Genomic DNA, 22517 nt, shown 5'->3' with positions numbered 1-22517 from the left:
AGGTGGGAAAACTACGGCCCGCGTTCCACATCCAGCACGCGGGACCCTCCTGCCCGGCCCCTGAGCTCTTGGCCCAGAGGCTAGCACCCAGCCCCTCCCTTGCTGCACCCCCGCCCCTGCAGCCTCAGCTCTTTGCACCGCCAGCACAATGCTCTGGGCAGTAGAGCAGCTGCAGAGCCGCGGCCTGACCCAGTGCTCTGTGCTGCGCGGTGGTGTGGCTGGCTCCAGCCGGGCAGCGCGGCTGCCTGTCCTGGTGCTCATATTTCAACATTATTAAAATGAACATTTCCATAAGATCATTTTGATGTTTCAAAAATCAATATTTCAGAATTTCCATCCCATGTTAAATTTCAAAATTTCAGCTTTTTGCCCTGATTCAGGATGAAAAGAAATTTCAAAATGTCAAACTTTCCCATGGGATGGAAATTCCATTTTCTTACCAGCTCTAGTTGTGAGTGACTTCAGTATGACCAGATTTCAATGAGAGTTGAGGACACAGCATCTTGCAGGATCGTGGCCAAAATGAAGGGCATTTGGGAAGCACAATTCTATTTTTGCAGTTTGCACAAAAGACCCTATTCTTAGGCATTTGTTCCAATCACTTGTTTCATCAGTTTAGAAACTAAATCACTACGTGAAGGATATTCATAACCTATAATACAAAACTATATACTTTCATTCAGTATACCTATTTGAGATTGTTAGAAAAATATTTCAGCGTTCCATAGATCAAACCTTAGGAACTTTCTGAGTCCTGACATGCATGAGACAGAAATAAAAATGGTTCTGATTTGGAGTGACAATGGGAAAATATTTTGAAATTTGTAAACTGAAAAAAAATCTAACAAATTAGGGACTCATTGTTCTTGGGGATAATTTTTCAAAATACACACAAGTCTCCCATTGAAATGTTAACCTCTAACATTTCTATGATACATGCAAATTCTGCTTTCACTAAGATAAGTAAAGAAATGTTTGTCCTGAAAACAGTCAAAACTAGAAAAAATAACATTTCCCATTAGCATCAACTCTTTCTTTTTCTTTGAGATGTTTACCTATTCTTGAAGCTGTGACATATGGGAATTTCACACCTAGTGAATATATTTTCATGTAGCTTGTGGCATGAGGCTCTAATCATTAAAAGAATATACACAAGTAAGAGTAACTGCAACAGCTGGTGACATTTACCAATTACAATTACAGTTCTTAAAAACACTTTATCCTTTTTTAATGTGTGTGCAGGGCAATTATTTCTGATAAATTGCTGAAAAAATGTAATTTTCCTTTTCAACAGTTTCTACTTATAGTATAAATGTGCCTGGATAAGGAAGATTATAACTGGTTCAATGTTTCTTTATGGTAGGTCTCTCTGTTTTAAAAGCTATGGCGCACTGATTCATGAACTCATTGAAGCCATTATAAGCTGTCCCTTTATTGTATGTCATTTGGGATAGACACTTTAAACAAATTTGACTAAATCAGTAATAAAATATATACTTCACTGTCTCCCCACACTGGGTATATTGCATTTATTTGGTCTTCTTCAAATATGTGAAAGAAAAATATATATTGTAAACAAATGACAAAACAGGATATGTCACTGTAAACTGTGTTTTTAACATAAATAGAAAAGTGGTTTTTTTTTCATAGGGATGACTTCTTTCAGTTGAGCCATTTATATCAAAATTCTCTTATTTTGGATTTTTACATTTAAGAAAACAAGATGAATATCAAATTTGAAAATGTGAGAGAAAGATTAAGTCTCATTAGCAATCAGATATACCTTAAATGACAAACAGATACTAAGTATTTAAAGTAACTATAACATGCTATATAGCAATGGACATTTCAGCAGACTGTTATGAATATCAAATAGATTATAACTGTGAGCACTTTTATACCTGAAATATCAAATTCTCCTTGTATGGAACTCCTACTGAAGTCAATGGAAGGGAGCTACCCACATGCAGTTGAGAGCAGAAGTTAGCCTGGTAAACTTAACTGAATAAGCATAAAGTTTTTTAATTGATTTGAAATCTTACAGAAAAGGAATAACCATATTTTAGGAAAGACAAAAGCTACTGTACTATTGCTTATTTAATTCAGAACAGTAGGCAGGATGTTTTGAATTATCAGAGATTGAAAGAGAAAGTCACAAAGAGATTAATAGAAAAACTAGAAAGACAAAGACATCAAATGAAATACCAGGAAATGAAATATTTTTAATAGGGTTACTCTGTCATTGGTTACACAAGTAATCGAATACATTGGCAAGTGATTGAGTTTAAACAAGGGTGTAGGCTTCAACAGATTCTTTCTAGGGTTAATCACTAGTTAACCTGGCAAGATGAACATGCTGTTTAAAAAAAAAAAAAAAAAACGATAAAAAAATTCCTTGTTAATTATATGCTGCAAGTGCTCTTACTTCCTGCTGCTACACCTAATCCCACAGGTGCAGGTCGTTTCTTTTACCATTCACTGGTAGGTGGATTCAACTCCACAGTCATTTTTCAGAGCAACAGATTTAGATACAGAAGAAGCTGCTTAACCTTTCACTAGAGGTTAACAATACTCCAAAAAAACATTGTCATGGTGCCTGTTTAACAAGGAGACAAATTTATAAATACACTATTCCAGTTTCAAAGAGGATCCAGAAGCTACAGTATAACTGACATAATTTGAAAGCACATGACTTTTTCCCTAGAAAAGCTCGCCTGCAGCAACAAATCAAAAATAATGCCATATTGTCTTAATTTCGGAGAGTTCAAGTGTTTACAGATGAAAGGTCTGCAACAAGTGCTACTCCTCCTAATGTTTCCCTATGGTTGGGGAGATTTAGCTTGGTTTTTGTGTTCTGCTTCTACAATGGAACAGCTTGTCACAATCTCAGTAGAAACCACACATATTTGTAAATACTTAAGTTATGTTTATTCTCACTTCATCGTTCAAAAGAGACTGTTACTTAGCAGAGCATATTAAACATACCCATGTTTCTGGTGTTACTGAGAAAAAAAATTAGTTTTATAAGGATTGGTGTCATGAAAGTGTTCATTCCTCAGGAGCTTAAAATGGACTTCTTACTATACCCATCCAAGAACAAAATTCTCCTGATTTTATTGTAATTCATATTTGAGTACTTTTTTGACTGAAGGAAGGCATTTTCAACTGAAGCCCTTAGCTGCAAAGCAGCCATGAGTGGGAAGGGGGCTCTGGGAAGAATATGGGAGCCCCATGGTAACATTCTACCACTACACTGAAGAGAAGGTTGGGGAGATTTCCCTGACTTTGAAGGAAATCGCTCCTCTCTGGATACAGTTAAATATCACTGCCAGAAGTGACTTATCCCCGGTGCTCATCATTAAGGCTACGTTTTAGTCATGGGTATTTTTAGTAAAAGTCATGGACAGGTCACGGGCAGTAAACAAAAATTCACGTCCCATGACCTGTCCATGACATTTACTAAAAATACCTGTGACTAAAATTTGGGCGGGGGGCAGAGGAGCACAAGCGCCGGCTACCACAGCTCCCATTGGCTGGGAAACACAGCCAATGGGAGCTGCAGGGGTGAGGCCTGTGGGAGTGGGCAGTCTAGAGCCCCTCCCAGCCCCTCCACTGTGTAGGAGCTGCAGGGCCATGCCAGTGGGAGCACCCCCAAACCATCTGCCCCATCACCCTTCCATATACCCAAACTGCTGCTGCTGGCCCAGGAGCTGCCTAGCTCGGGCAGCCCCTGAGCCAGCACCAGCCGCTGCAGAAGTCACATGACTTCCGTGACAGACTGGCAGCCTTACTCATAATTGTTTGGCTTTGGAAATGATCAGATGGCACCAAATGGCAGCAATTAAAAAAATTATTGTGGTAGATACCCTTGGAACCCCCTACAAGGTCTTCATTCCCCCCCACTTCACTCTCACACTTCAAACTATATTATCTGTGCACTTAATTAGTTTGCAAGATAGTACTGCACCCCTATGTGATTGTTTTTAAGGAAATGATTTTTCCCTACTCTTTCTTTGTCTTTTTAGATGGCAAGTTCTTCAGAACAAGCACTGCACCTTCTTTTATGTCAGAAAAAGAGCGTAGCATGTTCTGGGTGCTACCAGAAGCAAATACAAATAATGTATGCTAATTCTTTTTAATAATTATTAATAGAAGTAATAAACTGCTATCAATGCTGCTACTATTCTCAGTCCAGGGCTTTCAGCACATCTTTTTGCTGTTGCTTTAGCTAGTGCACTGATACCATGCCCATGACCAATAAGTGTTTCTTTGTAAAAGCCACATACTACAAATGTTCAATGCTTCCAAATGCAAATTCCCTGTGACAAGATGCTCCTCCCCCCTCCTTTGAAAAAGGCTTTCTAAAATGGAGAGAATAATTTTTGTAGTTGTTGATTTAAGCAGGAGTGGAAAAGGAGATGGTTCATGGCAGGTATGGATGAAAAGGGTTTGGTTGGGTTATATTTTATCCTTGAAAAGCTGAATGACTGGAAGAACAGATTGGCAATCAGGAGATTGCTGAAGATATACAACTCAAAGCTAAAAGTTAAGACCTCAGCACATCAGTGATGCACAGGTGAGAATGCAGAATTATTTTGCTAACAATTCTTAATGCTGTCTTAATGTCAAAGGCCGACAACTATATGACAAACAGGGAGTCAGGTATTTTAGCATTCCAAAGCATCTACAATCCACATATGCAAGAGGTACAATAAAACAAACAAAAACCATATAAGCATCATAATAATATACTTACCTCAAAGAGTGCTTGATTAGCTGCTTACACAAATTTCAAAGGCAACTAAATATATACAGTTTAGTATTCGGACCTCAATGTGTCACATAGGAAAGAACTGAAGGTTGGAGACTGGACCACAAAATAGGGTGAGTAGTAGCAGAAATGCTAAAGACAAGGAATATGTAAAGGAACATCTGGAAGAAAGGCTTCTAGCCTATCACTGCATCTCTGCATTTCTCAGCTCTTTCTTTACAACTGCAACTCAGCTGTTAAAGACAACTCTGCAAATTTAGTAAATACCTGAAAGGGGCCAACTTGTGACCCACACAATAGATTATAAACTACTTTCACTTAGTTTAAATACCAAAGCAAAAGTAAGAACACTGTGTCTAATTTCTTAAGACAATGTGAAGCAGTGCAGAAAAAGACTGCAAAACAGCACCTATTGCTAAGGGTTCAGTTTGATTGGAATGTTATTCTATTATGTACATTGAAAGGAAACCTGGACGTTCAGAAAACTCAGTGTCTGACTATATAATGGAGCACAAGCTGGGAAAGTAAAATGTTGCACTGATTTATCATTACTGGAGTCTTATTACCAGCTTTGTTAATCCTTTCTACCAATTTAAGATGCTAAACAGTAGATAATTATAAGTATGTACCTTTAAATTCATAACCCAAACATATCCAGTTCCAGTCAACTCTAGTAGGCCAGAGTTGGTATGTAGGGTAGGCCTATTCAACAAATTTTGGGACCCCCATTCCCAAACATACCCAACCTCTACCTGCTGTGATCCCATCACTGTGTGTGGCGTGTTGTGCTGTTTTCTTGGAGTATCCCGTCGTAGCTGATGTATGAGTGTCAGTTTGTTTCAGTGAGTCTTCTTGTATGAACATACACCAATGAGGGATCCGCAGACGCGTCCGCATGTTGGGCAGATCTGACCACATGTTTTTACCATGGCCTGGTTTCTTCGCTCATGCTTCTCTCTGGCTTTTTCTGTTCTGCTGTTCTGGATAGCTTTAACTGCAGACCAACAGGTCTGCCTCCATCCTGATATATCGGCGGCAGCAGCTTCCCATGTACATCACTAGTTACAGGGCCAGTCTTAGTATTTGGGGAGAGGGTCAGCTAAATGGGCTAAACAACCCAAACACCACCAATAATATAAATGTATGTGTATGAAATGATAAAGGTGGAGGGGAATCCTCAGGTCACAACAGCCTCATGCTGCAGAAAAGGCATAGCCTAGTTTATTGTTCTGGGAGATGTGCATAGTTCACAACATTTGAACTCTTGTCCTGAGACACTCAACCCTAGGCCCCTATTCAGAACAGCATTAATGACTTCAGTTGGACTTAAGTATATGATCAAAGTGAAGCACATGTTTAAGCATTATGCTGAACAGGGAGTCTGGTGGCACCTTAAGAAGGTGCATCCGAAGAAGTGAGGTTTTTACTCACAAAAGCTTATGCCCAAATAAATCTGTTAGTCTTTAAGGTGCCACCAGACTCCTTGTTGTTTTTGTAGATACAGACTAACACGGCTACCCCCTGATCCTGAACAGGGATACTTTGCTGATTTGGGGTCCTAATGATCAGTCACATTTTCAGAGAAATCCTTGCAACCTAACGTACTAGATTTTTAAAAAATGAAAGCACATCGACTCCCCAAAATGAGGTCACACAACTGCAGGCCTGAAAGGCAGGTACTTGAAGTTGTTAAGCAGCATCTGGTCATCTTCTGAAAGTGGTGAACCATTCAAGAGAGAGGTCTAGCTCTGCTGTGATCAACACTGGCCCTAAGGGTGAAAGGTGACAAAGGTGTTTTTGTGCTACATTTGTGCTCCCCCAGTCCCTGCACTTCTGGATACTGATTTGGCCATTGATGTAAGTTAGAGAAGCCTCAGGGCTGCTCAAATTTACAGTTGTCTGCAATAGCCCCCAAGCATAGCACTGAAAGATCACTGTATGCTCAGGCACAGCTCTTACCCTGTGAGGACCAGAGAGGGGTGGTATAGAACCAAGGCTCGCTAATTGGTGAGGGGAAGGTCCCTCTATAAATGCTTCCCCTCATTAATCCTTCAAAACTCCTGGAGATTACAACAGCCTCCTCACTGGCTTTCCTGGCGCGAGAAACTCCCTGCTGGCAAACTACCCAATAGTCTTTAAAACGTCCTCCTTTCACACGTATTGTTCCTTTTCAAAGATTTCACTTTCTGTCACTGCAGGGCTTGCACAGACTCTGAGGCGACTAAACGGCCATTCTGAGCTTTACATATCACCCCTGCTGCAGGACATTTGATCAGAGATAATTCCTGTGGCATCTATAAAAGATGTAGCACTATAATGGAGAGATTTATGTTCTGCCATGTAGATTTACTTAGAGGCTGGTTAGTCCATGCTGCTCCTGCTTCGTGTAGGATGATAGCGGGTCAATCTGACCCAGGGAGGGGGGAATCCAATGGACTCACTTGTGGCTCTTCCCTCAGCTCATCCCCCACACCTAGCAGTATAGAGTCACCTTAGGGTGCAAATCCTGGCCCTATCCTGTGGCCTACTGGAACCACACTGGTTCAGCTGCATCTTGGTTTCTCTGTGACTGTGGAGAATGGGGGGAGAATTTGGATCCCAAACAGAATTCAATTTATTATATATTTGAAACTACATCAACCTTAAAGCAGCATTTCTGTCTGCCTTGTAAGCCTCACGCCACTTTTTTAACCAATCACATTCTGAACATGAAGAGCGGGATTCAAAAGTGCTCAGTCTTGGCCCCACTCTACTCAAATTGAAGTCAATGAGAGTTTTACTATTGACTTCAATGAGAGCAGAGTTAGGCCAATGCTGAGAGCTTTTGAAATCTCTTTTCCATATCTAGTCTAAATAAATAGGAGCTCTTTTCATTTGATCTAACAGAAGTCTATGAATTTCTAATTTTTTAAAGACATCTTCCACAGGCATTTGCCTAGCTTCTGAAGTACCTTTCCAAAGATCTTATTTAGGCATTCCCCAAGCATGAAATATTGCCAGCATAAATTGTGTTTAATCTGGTTTTGGTCTGAGGTCATCATTTTGAATGGATGACAAATTGCATGTTTTCGATAAAACATAGGGGGTAGTTCTAAGATTCAGAAAAAGAAAACACCAGCCAAACAAAATAAACACCAAGAAATAATATTAAGAGAGAAATGTCATAATTTGTTATAGTATGTGCAAGTTAGGCAGAAATATAAGACAAAGGTAATGAAGTAACCTAAAACAGTTCCACAAGTTTGGTAAGGATTTTCCTTTTATTGAGGGTTTCTGTTTTTTTTTGGGGGGGGGGGGGGGGGTGTTAATTTGTTTTTTTAAATTTTATGAATTACTGTACCAAGTGACTTGTAGGCATTAGATTTTTGGGGTATAAAACTGTTTAAAGGATTTCTACCTGCAACTTCAGATATATTTGCAGTTCTTCTGTAACTTGTATTTCTTATTTCTTGTAAGCATCAATAAGGACATAACATTTTAAAAGAGGTATTATTAATATTAGGCTAATCACACTTATTACTATGTTTGGAAGCCAAGATTGTCTAAGAATTCTATCAGAGGGATATAAGTTATAAGTAACATAGGGCCTTGTAAAAGAGAATGGAGGGTCATTTAAATTAGTTTAATATTGTTTCTCAGATAACTTCTATGCTTGTTTCGAAAAAATATTTAAAATATATTTAATGGACAATAAATAGAGCAGTTGACTTTTGTTTCTACATTAAACAGAGCTTAACCAACATCCCTTACTCACATACGTAACCCTTACTCATGTATGTTGCATGTAGCCCCAATAGAGCTGCAGGCATAAATAAGGGTTACTCATCTGAATAAAGGCTGTAGGATCAGGCTTTTGTTTACAAGTAAGGAATTTATCAACAGTGATATCGGAGGATGATGCTTGTACATACAGTATCCAATTGTTTAAATGTAACTGATCATACAAATACAAACAATATATCCAAATGATGCAATCTCCCCTATGATCAAGCTCCTAGGTTACAATTCTCAGTCTTCCCACAACTGAAAAAGTGCATTGAGAATAAGCTTTGCTTTGAGAGTTAGCTGTTGCGAGAGGGAAATGAGTTGCCCTCTAAGGGTTGTGATGACTGTTTTAACCACTCTGTGTAAAGCTACAGTGAACCTCTATGAGAGATCATAATGACAACAATGAAAAATGTAAACTAAAAAAAACTATATCTATTTGTGGATTGTGCCTAATACTAGAAACAAGTGAAATTTTTTAAAAAAAGTCATACTTACAGGAACATCAACATATTTTGCAGCTGCTTTCACCTTTAAAAAATTTAAAAATAAGAAACAAATACTGTAAGTAGTAATTATTAGGATTATATGTAGTTTTAAAATTGATAGTTGGTTAATAATTCATATACTTACAGTGAATGAAAGTATTGATGAGAAGAATGTGCCTTCATCATATCTTGATAGTTTAGACAGCACACCTTCTAACACTGAAACAAACTACACAAAGACACAGTATAAATATTTATATACATACAGTGTCATGTTAATTATTAAAGATGGGAAAATGAATACCTTCTCCTGTTTGCACTCTGTAACAGAACACTGTAGCTTGAAAATCTGATCATTTTCTCCATCTCTCAATGAGCTGAAGTCATAGGAAGTACTTAGTTTCTCAGTTTTATCTATAAACAAAACTGATGGAAGTCACTGCTTCCAATTGCTTAAAACAACTCAGAAATAGGGGGGAAAAGCAAACCAACCAATCATCAAAACAAAAAATGCGTGTCCCACTATACATTTATACAGAAATACAAACACTTTTATTATTTTTTAAGACCACATTTCAGAATGTGGCACAAAAGGAAGTAGAAAGTTATGGGCAGCCATGGGAACTTCATTCATGCTGCTGTTGGAAATTGTTTTTAAAATGGCATGGTGGTAGGAATTAAGGATCAAGTGCAATGGTTACGTTTAAATGTCCTGACATTCAATATTTTTCTAATGTTTAAAAGGGAGATGAAATTAACCAAAGCTGATTTCACTGGTTTGTGTATTAGCAGCACCACTGATTACATCTGCATTGCTCTAAGAACAGTGTTTGTTACCGAACTGCTACTGAAGAACCAGCTAAGAATCCGAAAATATAAGACCTGAATCTTGGGTCTACTATGACCACTTTGCTCCACACTGCAATTGGAAAGAGACCATAAACCTGGTGGATCTGGCACCTGTGATACTATGAGTGCCATGGCACAGTCATAGCATAAAGCCACCTCTGCCAAACACGGAGTCCTGCATGCAAAGTGAAGACATAATGTTTACATAGGTTATGAAAAAATTAACTTAAACCAAACTAAACAAACCCTCCACCTTCATGTATTAGATTTAGTTGATCATGTCATTTATGACATTATGTACAAGAAAAAAAGAACATGTAACAATTGCTGAGAAAAAAATAGACACACAATGTAGCTCCATTACTGGTTAATTATTGCATATGTGCATGCTCACTGGTCATATGTTAATTGCCTCATGACATATGTAAAGAATGTTGTAAAAAGTAACTGTTTGCTGCCTAAATACTCATTCTCAGAACCAAGGAGTAGCTCTTTATGAGTGTGAGGACAGGAAAAAATTCCATCTGGCATGCTGCTAATGGGCAGTATCACGGTGTCACAACAGTGTCACCTTCCCTTCTCCTTATGAGAAACTGAGAGCATCACCTTACAATAAAACCTGCTCCCAACAGTTCAAAGAGCAAGAGTAAGTGCAGAACTACACTCGTCACCTAATCTATTCATTCACATTTATAAATGATTTATCATCACTGTAGGATCCAAGAGCTGTAGTTAGATTACAAATGCATTGGGCTACTGGAGGGGATGGAAGTTGTATTTTTCTCTGCTCTGGGTATAATCAGGGTCCTGGCCTTAGATGGGATGCCAGTTCTCTGCCTTGCTATTACATGCCAGTGAGTAACCATTGCTTGCACACTGCAGTACTCTTACAATACTCATCTTATTCAGAAGGATTCTTTTTGCAAAATGTTAGTCAATATTATTCTGAAAAGACCCATTGCTGGAGGGACTGATCTCAGAAACAAACACCAGGCCCATGTTTTCAGCACTAACGTTATTAAAACCAGTATATTAAAAGAATGCATTGAAATCCCAAAGAAATCCAGTTAAATACAGGGCTTAGTTATGAGGCTGGTGATTGTGTCTTTAGCTGTTTCCTGTGATCTCTCTATGTAGACCTGAGGGACTATATAAATACTTCTGAGTATACTTTGCATTTTCAGGTCTTCTGGGGTTGTCAGGATGAGACACTGAGATTGCTTTGTTTCACTGCTCTGTATTATTCATGTGATTTGTTTAACATTTTAGCATGGTAAATCTTTGTGAAATTAGCAATTTAATCTTTACTATGTGAGATCTCATTGAAATAAAAAGGTATCAGCAGCCTTTTCATTTCTGTAGGAAATCATTACAGATAAAAGCAATTAGTAAAAGGTAAATATTCTAATCAACAAGGTTTACTTCCCTGTCAAAAATATAATACAATGATGATAACTCAAAATAGTGTGATTGATTAATACCATCTTTGGATCCAGCACATAAAAGAATATGGATGTTATAACGACAGCTGTTGGTTCTTGCTGATCAAGAATAACAATGATATATAAACTTTGCTTTGAATCTTCAGTCTTTGTCCCTTAAATGGAAGCAACCAATACAATTTGCTGATGTCACTGGGCATCTAAGCTCTGTATTCCAACAGGAAGAGATAGTTAGGCTTTCAGTGATCAGCCAATCACAAAGAAGATTGCTTCCCCCCAGTTTCCTAAGCTTCAGCATCCTCTAACAGTATCAATGCTGCAGTAAAATGTATCTAAAAATTCCCTTCATATCTAACTGCCACAGCAATCTTAGGTCAAGATTTGCCAGGTTATGCTGTCAGGATGACATATTAGGAATTCATGACTGTTGCTGCAAAATCATGAAAGGCAACCCATCTCCACATTATGGAGATGCTGGTCACTGTTCCATAATTAAAGATGAGTTTTGCGCTTAAAAAAGGGGATTCAACATCTTTGTTATATATGAAAAATACAGGCTATCCTTCCCAAATTACAACACTTTCCTTTACAATATAGAATTAATTTTTTAAGAATTTATAAGTAAACCCATTAAATATGTTAGGGACAAAATTAATTAAAAATGTGACCTTTAAGAAATTGAGCTACCTGTTTTGGACCTTTTTTGTCTCATATTACCTTAAAAATGGAACAACATAGACTTCAAACTTCTCACATAGTTTACACTCAACTGAAATCTTGTGCATATTAGCTATATTAAAAGAATTGTTCCTAAAGATAGGAATGACAGGAGACATTAGATATGGGTTTAATCAGGCCACAACTTTATTATTAGACAGATGTCTGGGACTAACCCGGCGGATAAAATATGTGCAGTGCAGGTGCAAAATTTATGTCCCTCCAGCCGATTCCCTGCTGGGACCTTACCAACTCCAACCAATTTTGGGGGTGAGGGGCTTCCACAGCTCTCCCCCTATTTGTTCAAGTCCCTCCAGCAATTTCCTTGCCGGGACCTTACAACTTCCAGCCAATTCCAGGGTGAGGGCGGGGGGTGGGGGGAGGCCTTTCACCAGCACCAGCTCCTCCCCCATTTCATCCAGGTCCCTCCAGCAATTTTGTTGCCGGGACCAGGTTCCACCAGCAATTCCCTTGCCGGGGCCTTACTGACCACCCCCCCTCATAAGAGGGGTTAAGGTGGACTATAATGATGGTGGGGTTGGCTCTCGCCTATACCAATCATAGGAGTCTCCAACTCCCCCCGGCTTGCTCAATTACCAAGCATCTCTCATTAATTCATTTTCCAAGCCAATATGGTGGTAAGGGAAAAATTCCTTCCCAGCTCTCCTTAGTGGGGCGGCTAGTGTAATGCCCACAGCAGACATAGCTAAACACTTTGCATATTTGTGACCTAATTAGGGAGGAAGAGTGGGTGCTGCCCAGCCTGTTCTGAGTGAAGAGGGAAGGGACCAGGCCCAGCTAACCTCTTTAAACCCCTCATTCCTAGGTGGTGAGTCATCCACCATGCTGATTGCTCTTTCAGCAGCTTTGCATCTCCCCTTCTCCCCCAAGCCAGAAAGCATTGCCTTCTTCTCCCAGCCAGCCAGTCAAACTCCTCCCTGCTTAAGTGCAGGGTGGCGATTCACCTGCTCCTCACAGTGGTGTTCTTTGCCTCCTGAGAGTCTGAGGTGACTATTTTTCCTGAGCACGTCTCTCTTTCAATCAAATTGGAAACAATAACAGGCTGTGTCTATTTTTAAAGGAAGTAGCCTTAACTGTGCGCAACCTGTGGCCTCACTCTACTTGAAAATAATTATTTAAGATTGATATTTCATTCCTTCAAATAATCAGAAAAATCAAATGGCATATTCTCTTTGTGTTTCTTGTTTCATGTTCATGTATGAGACTTAATAATTAAAAAAGGAAAACTAAGGAAAGTCCCAGCCAAAAATATGTTAAAATGAAGCTAAAATTGAAAGTACATATCAGTAAATTGGGGTAAAATAAATGACAGAGACATTGTAATTATCCCCCCCTGGAAAAAAACTGCTTTATATACCAAGAAAATCTCAAGAGTTAAGGTTAAATTTAAAAGAAAGCAAAATGCACTCTCAACCTTAAATCCATTTGAATGTAATTTTTGTTTGGGAGTATGTACCAGGGTTAGGAATGATGGGGCTATATTCAGCAAAACTGGTGCAAAGCTTCTTGTCCTCTGCTGAAGAGTCACCCTTGCAAAAGGTAGGCAAGTGTTACAGCTGCTGTCATGCAAGGGTTTTGCTGCCTGGAAGGGTGGACAGTATCTTTAATTTCTTCCAGGGCTCCAAGAAGTTAATTAGAGGGAGTCTGTAAAACCAATGAATCAGTAGATCCCCTAACTGCCCATGTCAGGTCCCTTTCCTGGCTTGTGATATACACTTATGATGAGGTGGCTGGATACTTATGCTCCTCCTTTGATACTAAAGTTGTAGCTATTTTGTGATTGCAACCTAGCCACCTGGCAGAGGTTCCACCATAGCAACTTCCATTAGTTATACTATGATGAGTTTAGCCTATGAGCTAAAAAAAGCTAAGAAAGCAAAATGTAAAAGTTACATTCACAGGACATTAGCAAATAGGTTATGCTGCAAGTTTGACCTTATATAGGCCCTGATTCAGCAAGGCACTTAAGTATGTGCTTAAATCCATTCTTACATACAAATTATTTACATGAAGTTGGTTATTTATTTATTATTATTATTATTATTTATTGTATTATAGTAGCATCTAGGAGCCCCAGTCATGGACAAGGACCTATACAAATATAGAACAAAAAGACAGTTCCTGCCCTAAAAAGTTTACAATCTAAGTATAAGCCAAGAAATAACAGTGTTGGTCAGCAATGGCCTCAACACACCAGCAACCTAACTGTTAAATGCTTTGCTGAACTGGAGCTGTAAAACTAAAATGAAATAATGATAGTAATATTCAGCACTTATATAGCATTTTGCATGTTGAAGACAAGAAATAATAATTAATCAACCTGTTGTGTCAGAGTGTCTCCACTAGTGCACAAGCAACATTATGGGGGTCACCTACTTGCCTTGCAAAAACCCCTATTTGGGCATGAAAATGGATATTTGTTCATGCAGGTTGGGTTATTACATACCCAAGTACACAATTTATGTACACAGAAAGAGTAGCTAAAAATTGGGATCTAAATTTCTAATGGTGTGTGTGTGTGTGTATGGTGTGTGCATCTTAAACCACTTCAGCACTGTTAAGAAACTAGAGAGAATAGTCACTGTTCTCAGCTTACTTTCCTGTAAGCTAACATTATTTTCATAGCTGTGGGAATATTATCAATTATGCTTCTGTTTTGGCATCAAAAGGTGCAATGTAAATAGAAATTCTTGGTAAAGAAAACCAGCTATGTTAATTTCTGCCCCATCAAAATAGCAAGTAATTTGTCGACGACAAAAAGACAAAATCTGTGGGAAAGAAAAATCTTAGTTCAAACTTCTGTAATGAGTATAAATAAAGGAATGAACAACTCTAAATTCCACAATGTTTTAAATACTTTGCATGCTAGAATATTTTAAACATAGTTTCCAGGGATAAATATAGTGCTAGTGGATTAAATATTTTAAAATGAAAAGTAGTTAAATATTAAACTTTCAAACTTAGGACAAACTTTCTTACTAAAGCAAATTTTCTTCTTACGCATAAATCCAATTACTCTTTCCATGATTTTGAGAATTTCTCGTGTCACATTTGCTAACTATAATAATAAATGTCTTTTTATATAATAGCGTATTCCCTTTATAGATGAAGCCTTGGGCAGTGGCCTTGAATATCTTGTAAGAAGTTACAGAAAAAATGTTAATGAGATGTTGGGTGAGAGTCTTCTTTCCTTCTTCTCTGGGGTACAACATTACCCTTTTATACCTTGTCTACACTAAACTTTTTATGGGAAATCACCCGCTGCTGCATTACCACCAATGTATCAATGGCATCAATCAGTGGCATCAATGATACAGTGGTAAACATGCCTGTGCCTGTCTACACTAGTGCTCCCATCATTGCTACTGCTGGTGGAGATACACCAATGACATGGTGGGAGTTATATCAAAAAAGGCAAATGTAGACACGATGTTAGAGGTTTCAATTCCCCATCAGCTTCAAATGACTACTTCATTGGCATACTTTTGGTCATCAGTTCATTTCAGAATGGAAGTATAATCCAATGAAATACAACTCCCAGAATCCAGTTGTGCTGCCTGCAGCCTCAATAAACTTTCTTTAAAATAAACACTGATTTTGCAAATTTTTCTGCTTTGATTGGCTACGTTACTCAGAATTCTCCTTCCATTGTCCACAACAAATATTGCTATCGCAGCTTCTGACTCCATTCTATATGCCCACCACCTACTCTCAAATATTAAATACTTCAATTTAAAAAAGAATTACTTTTACGGGAGTTCTCTCTCTCTCTTTACATACAAACATTTACTGGAGAGATGAGTCCTCAGTGAGGACTAACTTCATGTAATGCTTCCACTTGTAAAGTTCAGCCATTTTAAAATTATGTATGCATCCAAAATATTTAAATCTCTTTACAAGAGAAAAAATAATATATTTTTGTGCTTTCACATAATCCAACCATGGGTGAACAAATTTTGCTCAAATTTCCAAAAAAAAAAAAAAAGTCCATCTTTAGCTTATGCCCAAGTATGAGAGATGTTGGTTAAAAGGAAAAAAATTCAGGAAGTTGTGAGCAAGAGAAGACAAAGTCATAATGGAGGTCTGTACAGTATTCTTTCTTGGTTCCTCATTAATCAATTAAAGTACCATATATTTATAAATCTTTTATCCTAATCTTGAAAAGCTGACAGCTTTGCTATGCATTAGCTGTTTAAAGTGCACAGATGTTGTATTTAAAATAGGAGAACATTTATTTTAAAAGCTATATTCTTTCCCAATACAATTTGCTGTTTTCTTTACTATTCGTGGAACTGTCTGTGGTTGAGGGTGTCCCTCCCCCTCTTACTGTGTATTTTGTGAAGCACTTTAGGATCCTAAGTGGTGCTACAATAATAAAAATATTATTTAATCTTGCTGCACTTAAAAACATCCTATAAGTATTTAGCATAAAAGAAAAGTCAACAAAAATGTTATTCAGATTTTTTGTGTGGTCCCTCTCTAAATTGAAAAGTGATTTAAATAGTATTTAAAAGTGGACAGAAAGTTTTCTTTATGTGCACATTGAAACAAGCAAGGAAATAAAGACACAATTGATAAAAACAATGTTAATGCACTCAGAGATACAATGTTAATATACTCAAGGATGTTAGTACTACTGGCTGCCAGTAGTCATGAAGGAGCTGCAATATAAACAAAAGAGAAACTACTCTGATTAGCAAACTACTCAGAAAACTTTCTCCAGATGAGGGTCTAACTAATTTAATTCTGTAACATTGTGATAAATTGGATGATCGCTATTTACAAATCATATTTGTCCAATCACACTGTAGAAAATATAGAATGAAATGCATTCTGTTTAAGGACATTTCTCACAGCCCGTGATTTAAAATGTGTTTGCCATTCTACTACAAATCAAAATCTAAATATGTTTACCTTTGAAACGAGAAGTGAAATAATTTCTTTAACTGTTTCTTCAATTAAGTCATCTATTTTTGAATGGTATTGTTGCTGTGTTTTAAAAGACAAAGAAAGCATTAATGTGTATATGAACACAACACTTTTGTCATAAGTCATAAATTGTACAAAGCTGCTAACCCTGACAGATCAGATTCACTTAAAATTATCATTTTGAACATCAGAAGAACAAAACATTGAAAACGATCCACCCAATCAACACTTTCTTACATTCTGTGTTGAAAATTTTCCCATGTATACTGTTGAGTTAAGCAGCTAATAGGGTTATTATTTAGATGAATTGAGTTCTTATTCTTATTCAGGCGAAGGAATGTGAAGGATACTTTTTGTCTTCTCCTCTATAATTAAGGTGGCCATGTATTTTTTTTTTCTAAAGGATTGGTATAGCTGGAGAAGCAAAAGGACTAGAAAAAGATTTAATTAATACAGCATTTCATGTCTGACAACTCTCATTCATAAGTTATTTTAAATGTCCTCTAGAAATAAAATGAGCTCCCAATTGTTCATTCTAAAAGGGCCTTTTTGTCAGCTTAGTGAGCTGCAGTTTATACAAACCTTACATTATGCTCAAGCAAGGACAAAATTAAAATTTCATCAACACAGCTGAATAGATGGTAACAAATTAATAGTCCACAGAAGGTATAATAAAACAGTCCTCATTCTCCATAGTTTTCCCCCCTGCTTTTTCATGAAAAAAGATGTTTTTAAGTAGGTGCTATTTAAAATAAATCTGAAAGACTTTTATGCTTTCTTTAGATAATACTACAGAGTTCCATCGTGAAATTAACAGGAGCTAGGACTCCTATTCTGCTGTGAAGGGACATCAATTTAAATAGTAATTCTTCCTTTAAAAACATTTATCTGACAGCAAAGATTGTCCTCAATAGCCACTTCACAGAAAATGTGACTTGTAAAGACTAACCCTATCTTGATAATTCAAGGCTACTTGGAACAGCTAATAACATAATGCTTGGAGTAAAAGTACTGAGGTCAACATAAATATTAGCCTAGCTTAGCAGCTGTCAGATGAATAGTTTTCTAAGATGTAAGTTTTTGAAGGCCATTTTTCTTCTGTCTGAAAGTTTCCATACAAATCAAAACATTAAATTGGATCTACTTAATATGCTCAGGAAATGATTTTCCAAACAATAAATATTAACTGTATCCACATTCAAATTAAAGGGGCACAGGGGTATGTTATGTAACTTCTCAGTGCCCCAAGTACTTTTTTATTGCATGTTGAATCAATATTTTAAAAAAAATTCTCCCTTTAAAAATGCAAATAATTGAATATATGCCTCATGCAGATCTCAATGCACATCTCATTCACTCTGAAGAGTGAATGAACCTAATGCAAATACACAGAGAAGCTTTCTGTGGCTGCAGTACGGACAAGTTGCTAGCCTTTGCCCTACATCCAAGGGGGAAATTATTAATTTTTTGAACAGCATAAAATTTTGATGACACTTTAAGGGCCCAATTCAGGCAAAATAGTCAGTGTCTTTTGTTGTTATGCAATCCCAGCAGAAGTATCCAAAAATTGCTTTATCACAGATGTCACCCCATTCCTCCTACACAATCTCTTCAACTTTAGTGCCACAGCTGACAGTTGCAGAGTTAACCAAAAGTTCATGCAAATGACCTCCACTTCTAATGCCCCAAATCCTTATGTTTTCATTTCCCTCCATTCTCCAGTCCCACTGCCATCCTGATCACCTATGATTTTGCAGGAATTGGGAGTTAATCTATTGCTGGCTAAAGTAACTCTCATAGGAATAAGTTGAGAGAAGAGAGCTCAGGCTACCCCAAGCATTCAAAAATCTTGATACAAGATCCTCAGAGAATGAGATATTATTTTTTAATAAAATAATTGGGGTTATTTTATTTACTTCCTGGTTTGGGAACTTTTAAGGTTAATGTTTTCAAGTTTTTCTCTGCAACCATGACGGCTATAAATTTTTTTTTTTTTTAAGCTGAGGTTCTCATGTAATCATTTGACTCCAGAAGCTGGAGCTTCAAGAGAAACATCAAACACTATAAACTTGCAATAAAACTGTGAGTGTTGGCAATGCTGCATGCATGATCCTTGCCCAACAGTCCAGTTTCTGAAATTATCTAGAAGAGATATTTATAACAACATTTGACCTCTACCTCTCCAAACTCTCCCTAGTGAGACCAATGGATAGTATAAAGGATTCTCTCTGAATGGATGAAGGAACTGAAAGTCAGAAAAATAACACACTTTTGGTCATTTAAAAATTCTTCCTTGGCTGATGTATTGTCCATTTAGGGGCTGGGAGGGTATTTTTTTTAATCACATGAGTTAACTGTGATTAATTGACAGCCCTAAAAATACTTATACTGCACTTGGCCACCTGTGCATTATTGCATTTGGAAAAGAGAGGAATTCTTTCCCAATTCCTGTGATGATGAGTTTACATTTTGAAGTTACACCTAACCACACCTTGTTCAATATTATACTATAATCTTTATTATTTTTTTCTTCCATTTATGTGCACTTAAGTACCCTATTTTTTATTAAACTGCTGAAGCACATTGGACTAATATTTTTTATTGTTATCACTGATGAATCCCAAGTCTTTTTCCTTGGAGGGTCTTGGAAATCAATATCCCACCACTTTATGAATTTATACTACTATTGCCAGTGTGTACTTATATTACATTTCCTCTGGTCTTTTACGGCCAAGCCACATGAAGTGTTTTAATCCTTCTGGAGTTAATCAGAATCCTTTCTGGATTGTATTAATCAAAATGACTTTGGAGTCATTGACAAAGTTCACCAACTTGCTATCCACCATTAATAAATATATTAAGAAGCATTAGCCTCAATACATGCCACTATTCAGTTTTTCCAGTTTAAGGAATAGTTGAAGAATAATGTCTGCCTTCTTTCCTTTACAAGCATGACAGGGTAATGAGAGTATATAATTTTGGAATATTTAAGAGAGTTTCCCGATCTGTAAATTGATTTTCTGTGAAGCATTCAACAATCTAGTTCAATAGCATTTCCTCTGCTGTTCAAACTAAGCTACACAGAGTGACCAACTCAAGTCTGTTTGTTTCTCCCTGCCCGGCTACAGCTCTCCTCCAGCCGCCTCGGTCCCAGCAATTTCTTCAGCTTGATTCTTCTGTTTTATCATTCTCAAAATAAAAATGTTATTAGATAACGCTGAAAGTCCTACAGAATGTAAGTTACAATGTTTTAAAATAGGTTTAAAACCAATTAACTTCAATAACAAAAACTATTAAAAGCTGAAAAAGCTCCAGGGCTTGGCTTCATATACAGTGCTTCAGTGGGGCAACTGTACTGGGGCAACTGTGCTGCTGTAGCGCTTTAGTGAAGGCGCTACTATGCTTATGGGAAAGCATCTCCCATTAGCATAGTTTATCCACCTCCCCAAGAGGCGGTAGCCAGGTCAGCAGGAGAAGTTCTCCTCTTGATATAGTGCTATCTACACAGAAGGTTAGGTTGGTATAACTATGTTGCTCAGGGGTGTGGATTTTTCACATCGGGCCTCAGATTCTCAAGTGCTTTGTTACAGAAAAAATGTCTCTTTAGGCTCCCAATCATTTGACAGGCTGAAACCACGGACTCTAAGGAGTAGCACCCATTGGACCTCAGTTCAGAAGAACAGAGAAGTGATAGCATTCAGCATCCAACAGCCCCAAGTGGCATCTGATGAGGTTAACAAGTCAAACTTGAAGCTCCTAGAAAAGTGATAAAAACTGCTAGGAAACACAGCTGTCTTTCTCTAATCCTTTTCCTTTCAACCCTTAAGATGCTATACCAACAGCAGAATGGACTGGGAGTGCTGTTGGAGGACTTGCACTGTAGACTGATATGTAGAAAATATACAAGATTTTAACCACCTGGGTATGACATCACACAAACCCTTTCTAGGAAACTTGCCCACCCATGAATAAGGCATCTGACTATCTGAATGGATGAGCTCTATTTAAACAGAACAGAATGGTTCAGGCCACATCCAAATCATGCCAAACTTCTCCTTGTGGGTTTGAGCAGATAGACAAAAGCCAGGGCATGCGTTTCTTGACTTATATGGTGAGAATTTCCTGAACTGGAGACTTCTTGAGATGATTTTGAGGACAGCTTCATTTTTATGACAAATCCGAAAAGACTCATTATAGGAAAGGGCCATGATGTCTCCAAATTGTCTGACTGATGTAATCAGAATGAGAGGAAATCTAAAAGAACTGTGGTCACGTGTTTGAAAGGGAGAAAACAGAGAGAATTAGAATCTAATTTAGACTGCAAACAGAGGAGCTACATGGTCAAATTTTGGTTTCAGGTGAGACAGTACCCTAACAAAAAGTTGGTAAAGGGTGAATTTAATTCCCCCACCTCCTCTCTGATTACCTTGAGAGTGGCCTTACAAAAATGATTTTCCAGACTGTGATGAAGGACCTTGACTTAGAAGGAAGAAAGAAAACACAGGACAAGGTAAAGGGTGATTTGAAGGTTGAGGAGGACAATATCAAGACCTTAGACACTAGGGTGGGGTTATGAGTATTAAGGAGGACACATACTTTCCTATATTCAAAGGCCTCTTGGGAAAGGGAGAAATGAGATAAATGGATATTAAAAAGTCCTTATTGAGAAAGCAACCATGATATGTGATGATGCCTTGAACTTGTGGAAAAATTTAGGAACTTTTTGGTTTGCCTGGGTGGCAAGATTAAGATTAATTTTTAACTTTCCATGCAGATGCATTGAAATGCCAGGCTCTTGCATACATCCTGAATTCAAAGAAAGGATGCCAAAGAAGCACGAGGTATTCTGGGTCATGCTGAAAACTTGAAGAGCTGTTTTGTATCTTTTCTTGAAGGAAGTCTCATGCTTTCAGAGTAAGAACCTGAGACAGTTCCCTATGCTGCTGCTGAGAGAGGATGATGAAAGGAGGCTGGAGCTCTGGAGATTGCAGTGCCACATGGCAGCAGCACAGAAAGATATCTGAAGAGCCTCTTGGCAAGGACAGAAGCTCTGATGACTGTGAGGGTATCTGGCTGGCAGTGCAGGAGGCCCTCTAAGTGTTCCTGCCCTGAGAAGGGAAGTGGAATGGAATGGATGGGGGGGGGGGGGGCTGTTTATCTTCTGTGTGAAAGGCCTTCATGGAAGTGTTGCCTTCCCTGAGAAGAAAGTGGGAGGCCTATTCTCAGGACATTGTCTGAACAACAAGTAGGGGTAGAACAACAAGTAGGTACTATGGGATGAGGTGAAGAGGGGCTGAAGTCTCTTGGGCTGGCTCTGATGCTATTGGTCTTGTGTTGAAATGCTCTTCTGCATCCCCCGAGAGGCGAGGGAGATTCCAAAGCTGTCTGACTCAGCCAGTCTTGAAAGGGCGCAAGAGAGACATCACAACTGTGGCACCAAGAACAAGTCATACTACCATTGCACGGCCATGCTCAGAGTACTTCCTGCACATTCTTGTGTGTTCTGCTCCAGAAGGATCTGAAGGCATCTGCCTG

The 22517-nt window shown here is 38.1% G+C and overlaps 1 protein-coding gene across 26 annotated transcripts in view; it reads right to left on the bottom strand.

The window, feature by feature from the left end:
* Nucleotides 1–22517, bottom strand: part of CADPS2 (calcium dependent secretion activator 2) — a 570146-nt gene that overhangs the window by 33068 nt on the left and 514561 nt on the right. For all 26 annotated transcript variants that reach the window (XM_034768448.1, XM_034768267.1, XM_034768287.1 and 23 more), the window contains 3 exons: nt 16968–17042; nt 9170–9253; nt 9035–9067 (listed from right to left, as the gene is read on the bottom strand). In XM_034768448.1, coding sequence (XP_034624339.1) covers nt 9035–9067; nt 9170–9253; nt 16968–17042 — 192 coding nt within the window. The remainder of the gene's footprint in view (nt 1–9034; nt 9068–9169; nt 9254–16967; nt 17043–22517) is intronic.

This window comes from Trachemys scripta, chromosome 1 (assembly GCF_013100865.1).
Source record: "Trachemys scripta elegans isolate TJP31775 chromosome 1, CAS_Tse_1.0, whole genome shotgun sequence".
NCBI lineage: Eukaryota > Metazoa > Chordata > Testudines > Emydidae > Trachemys > Trachemys scripta.
This window is presented reverse-complemented; position numbering and strand designations above follow the sequence as displayed.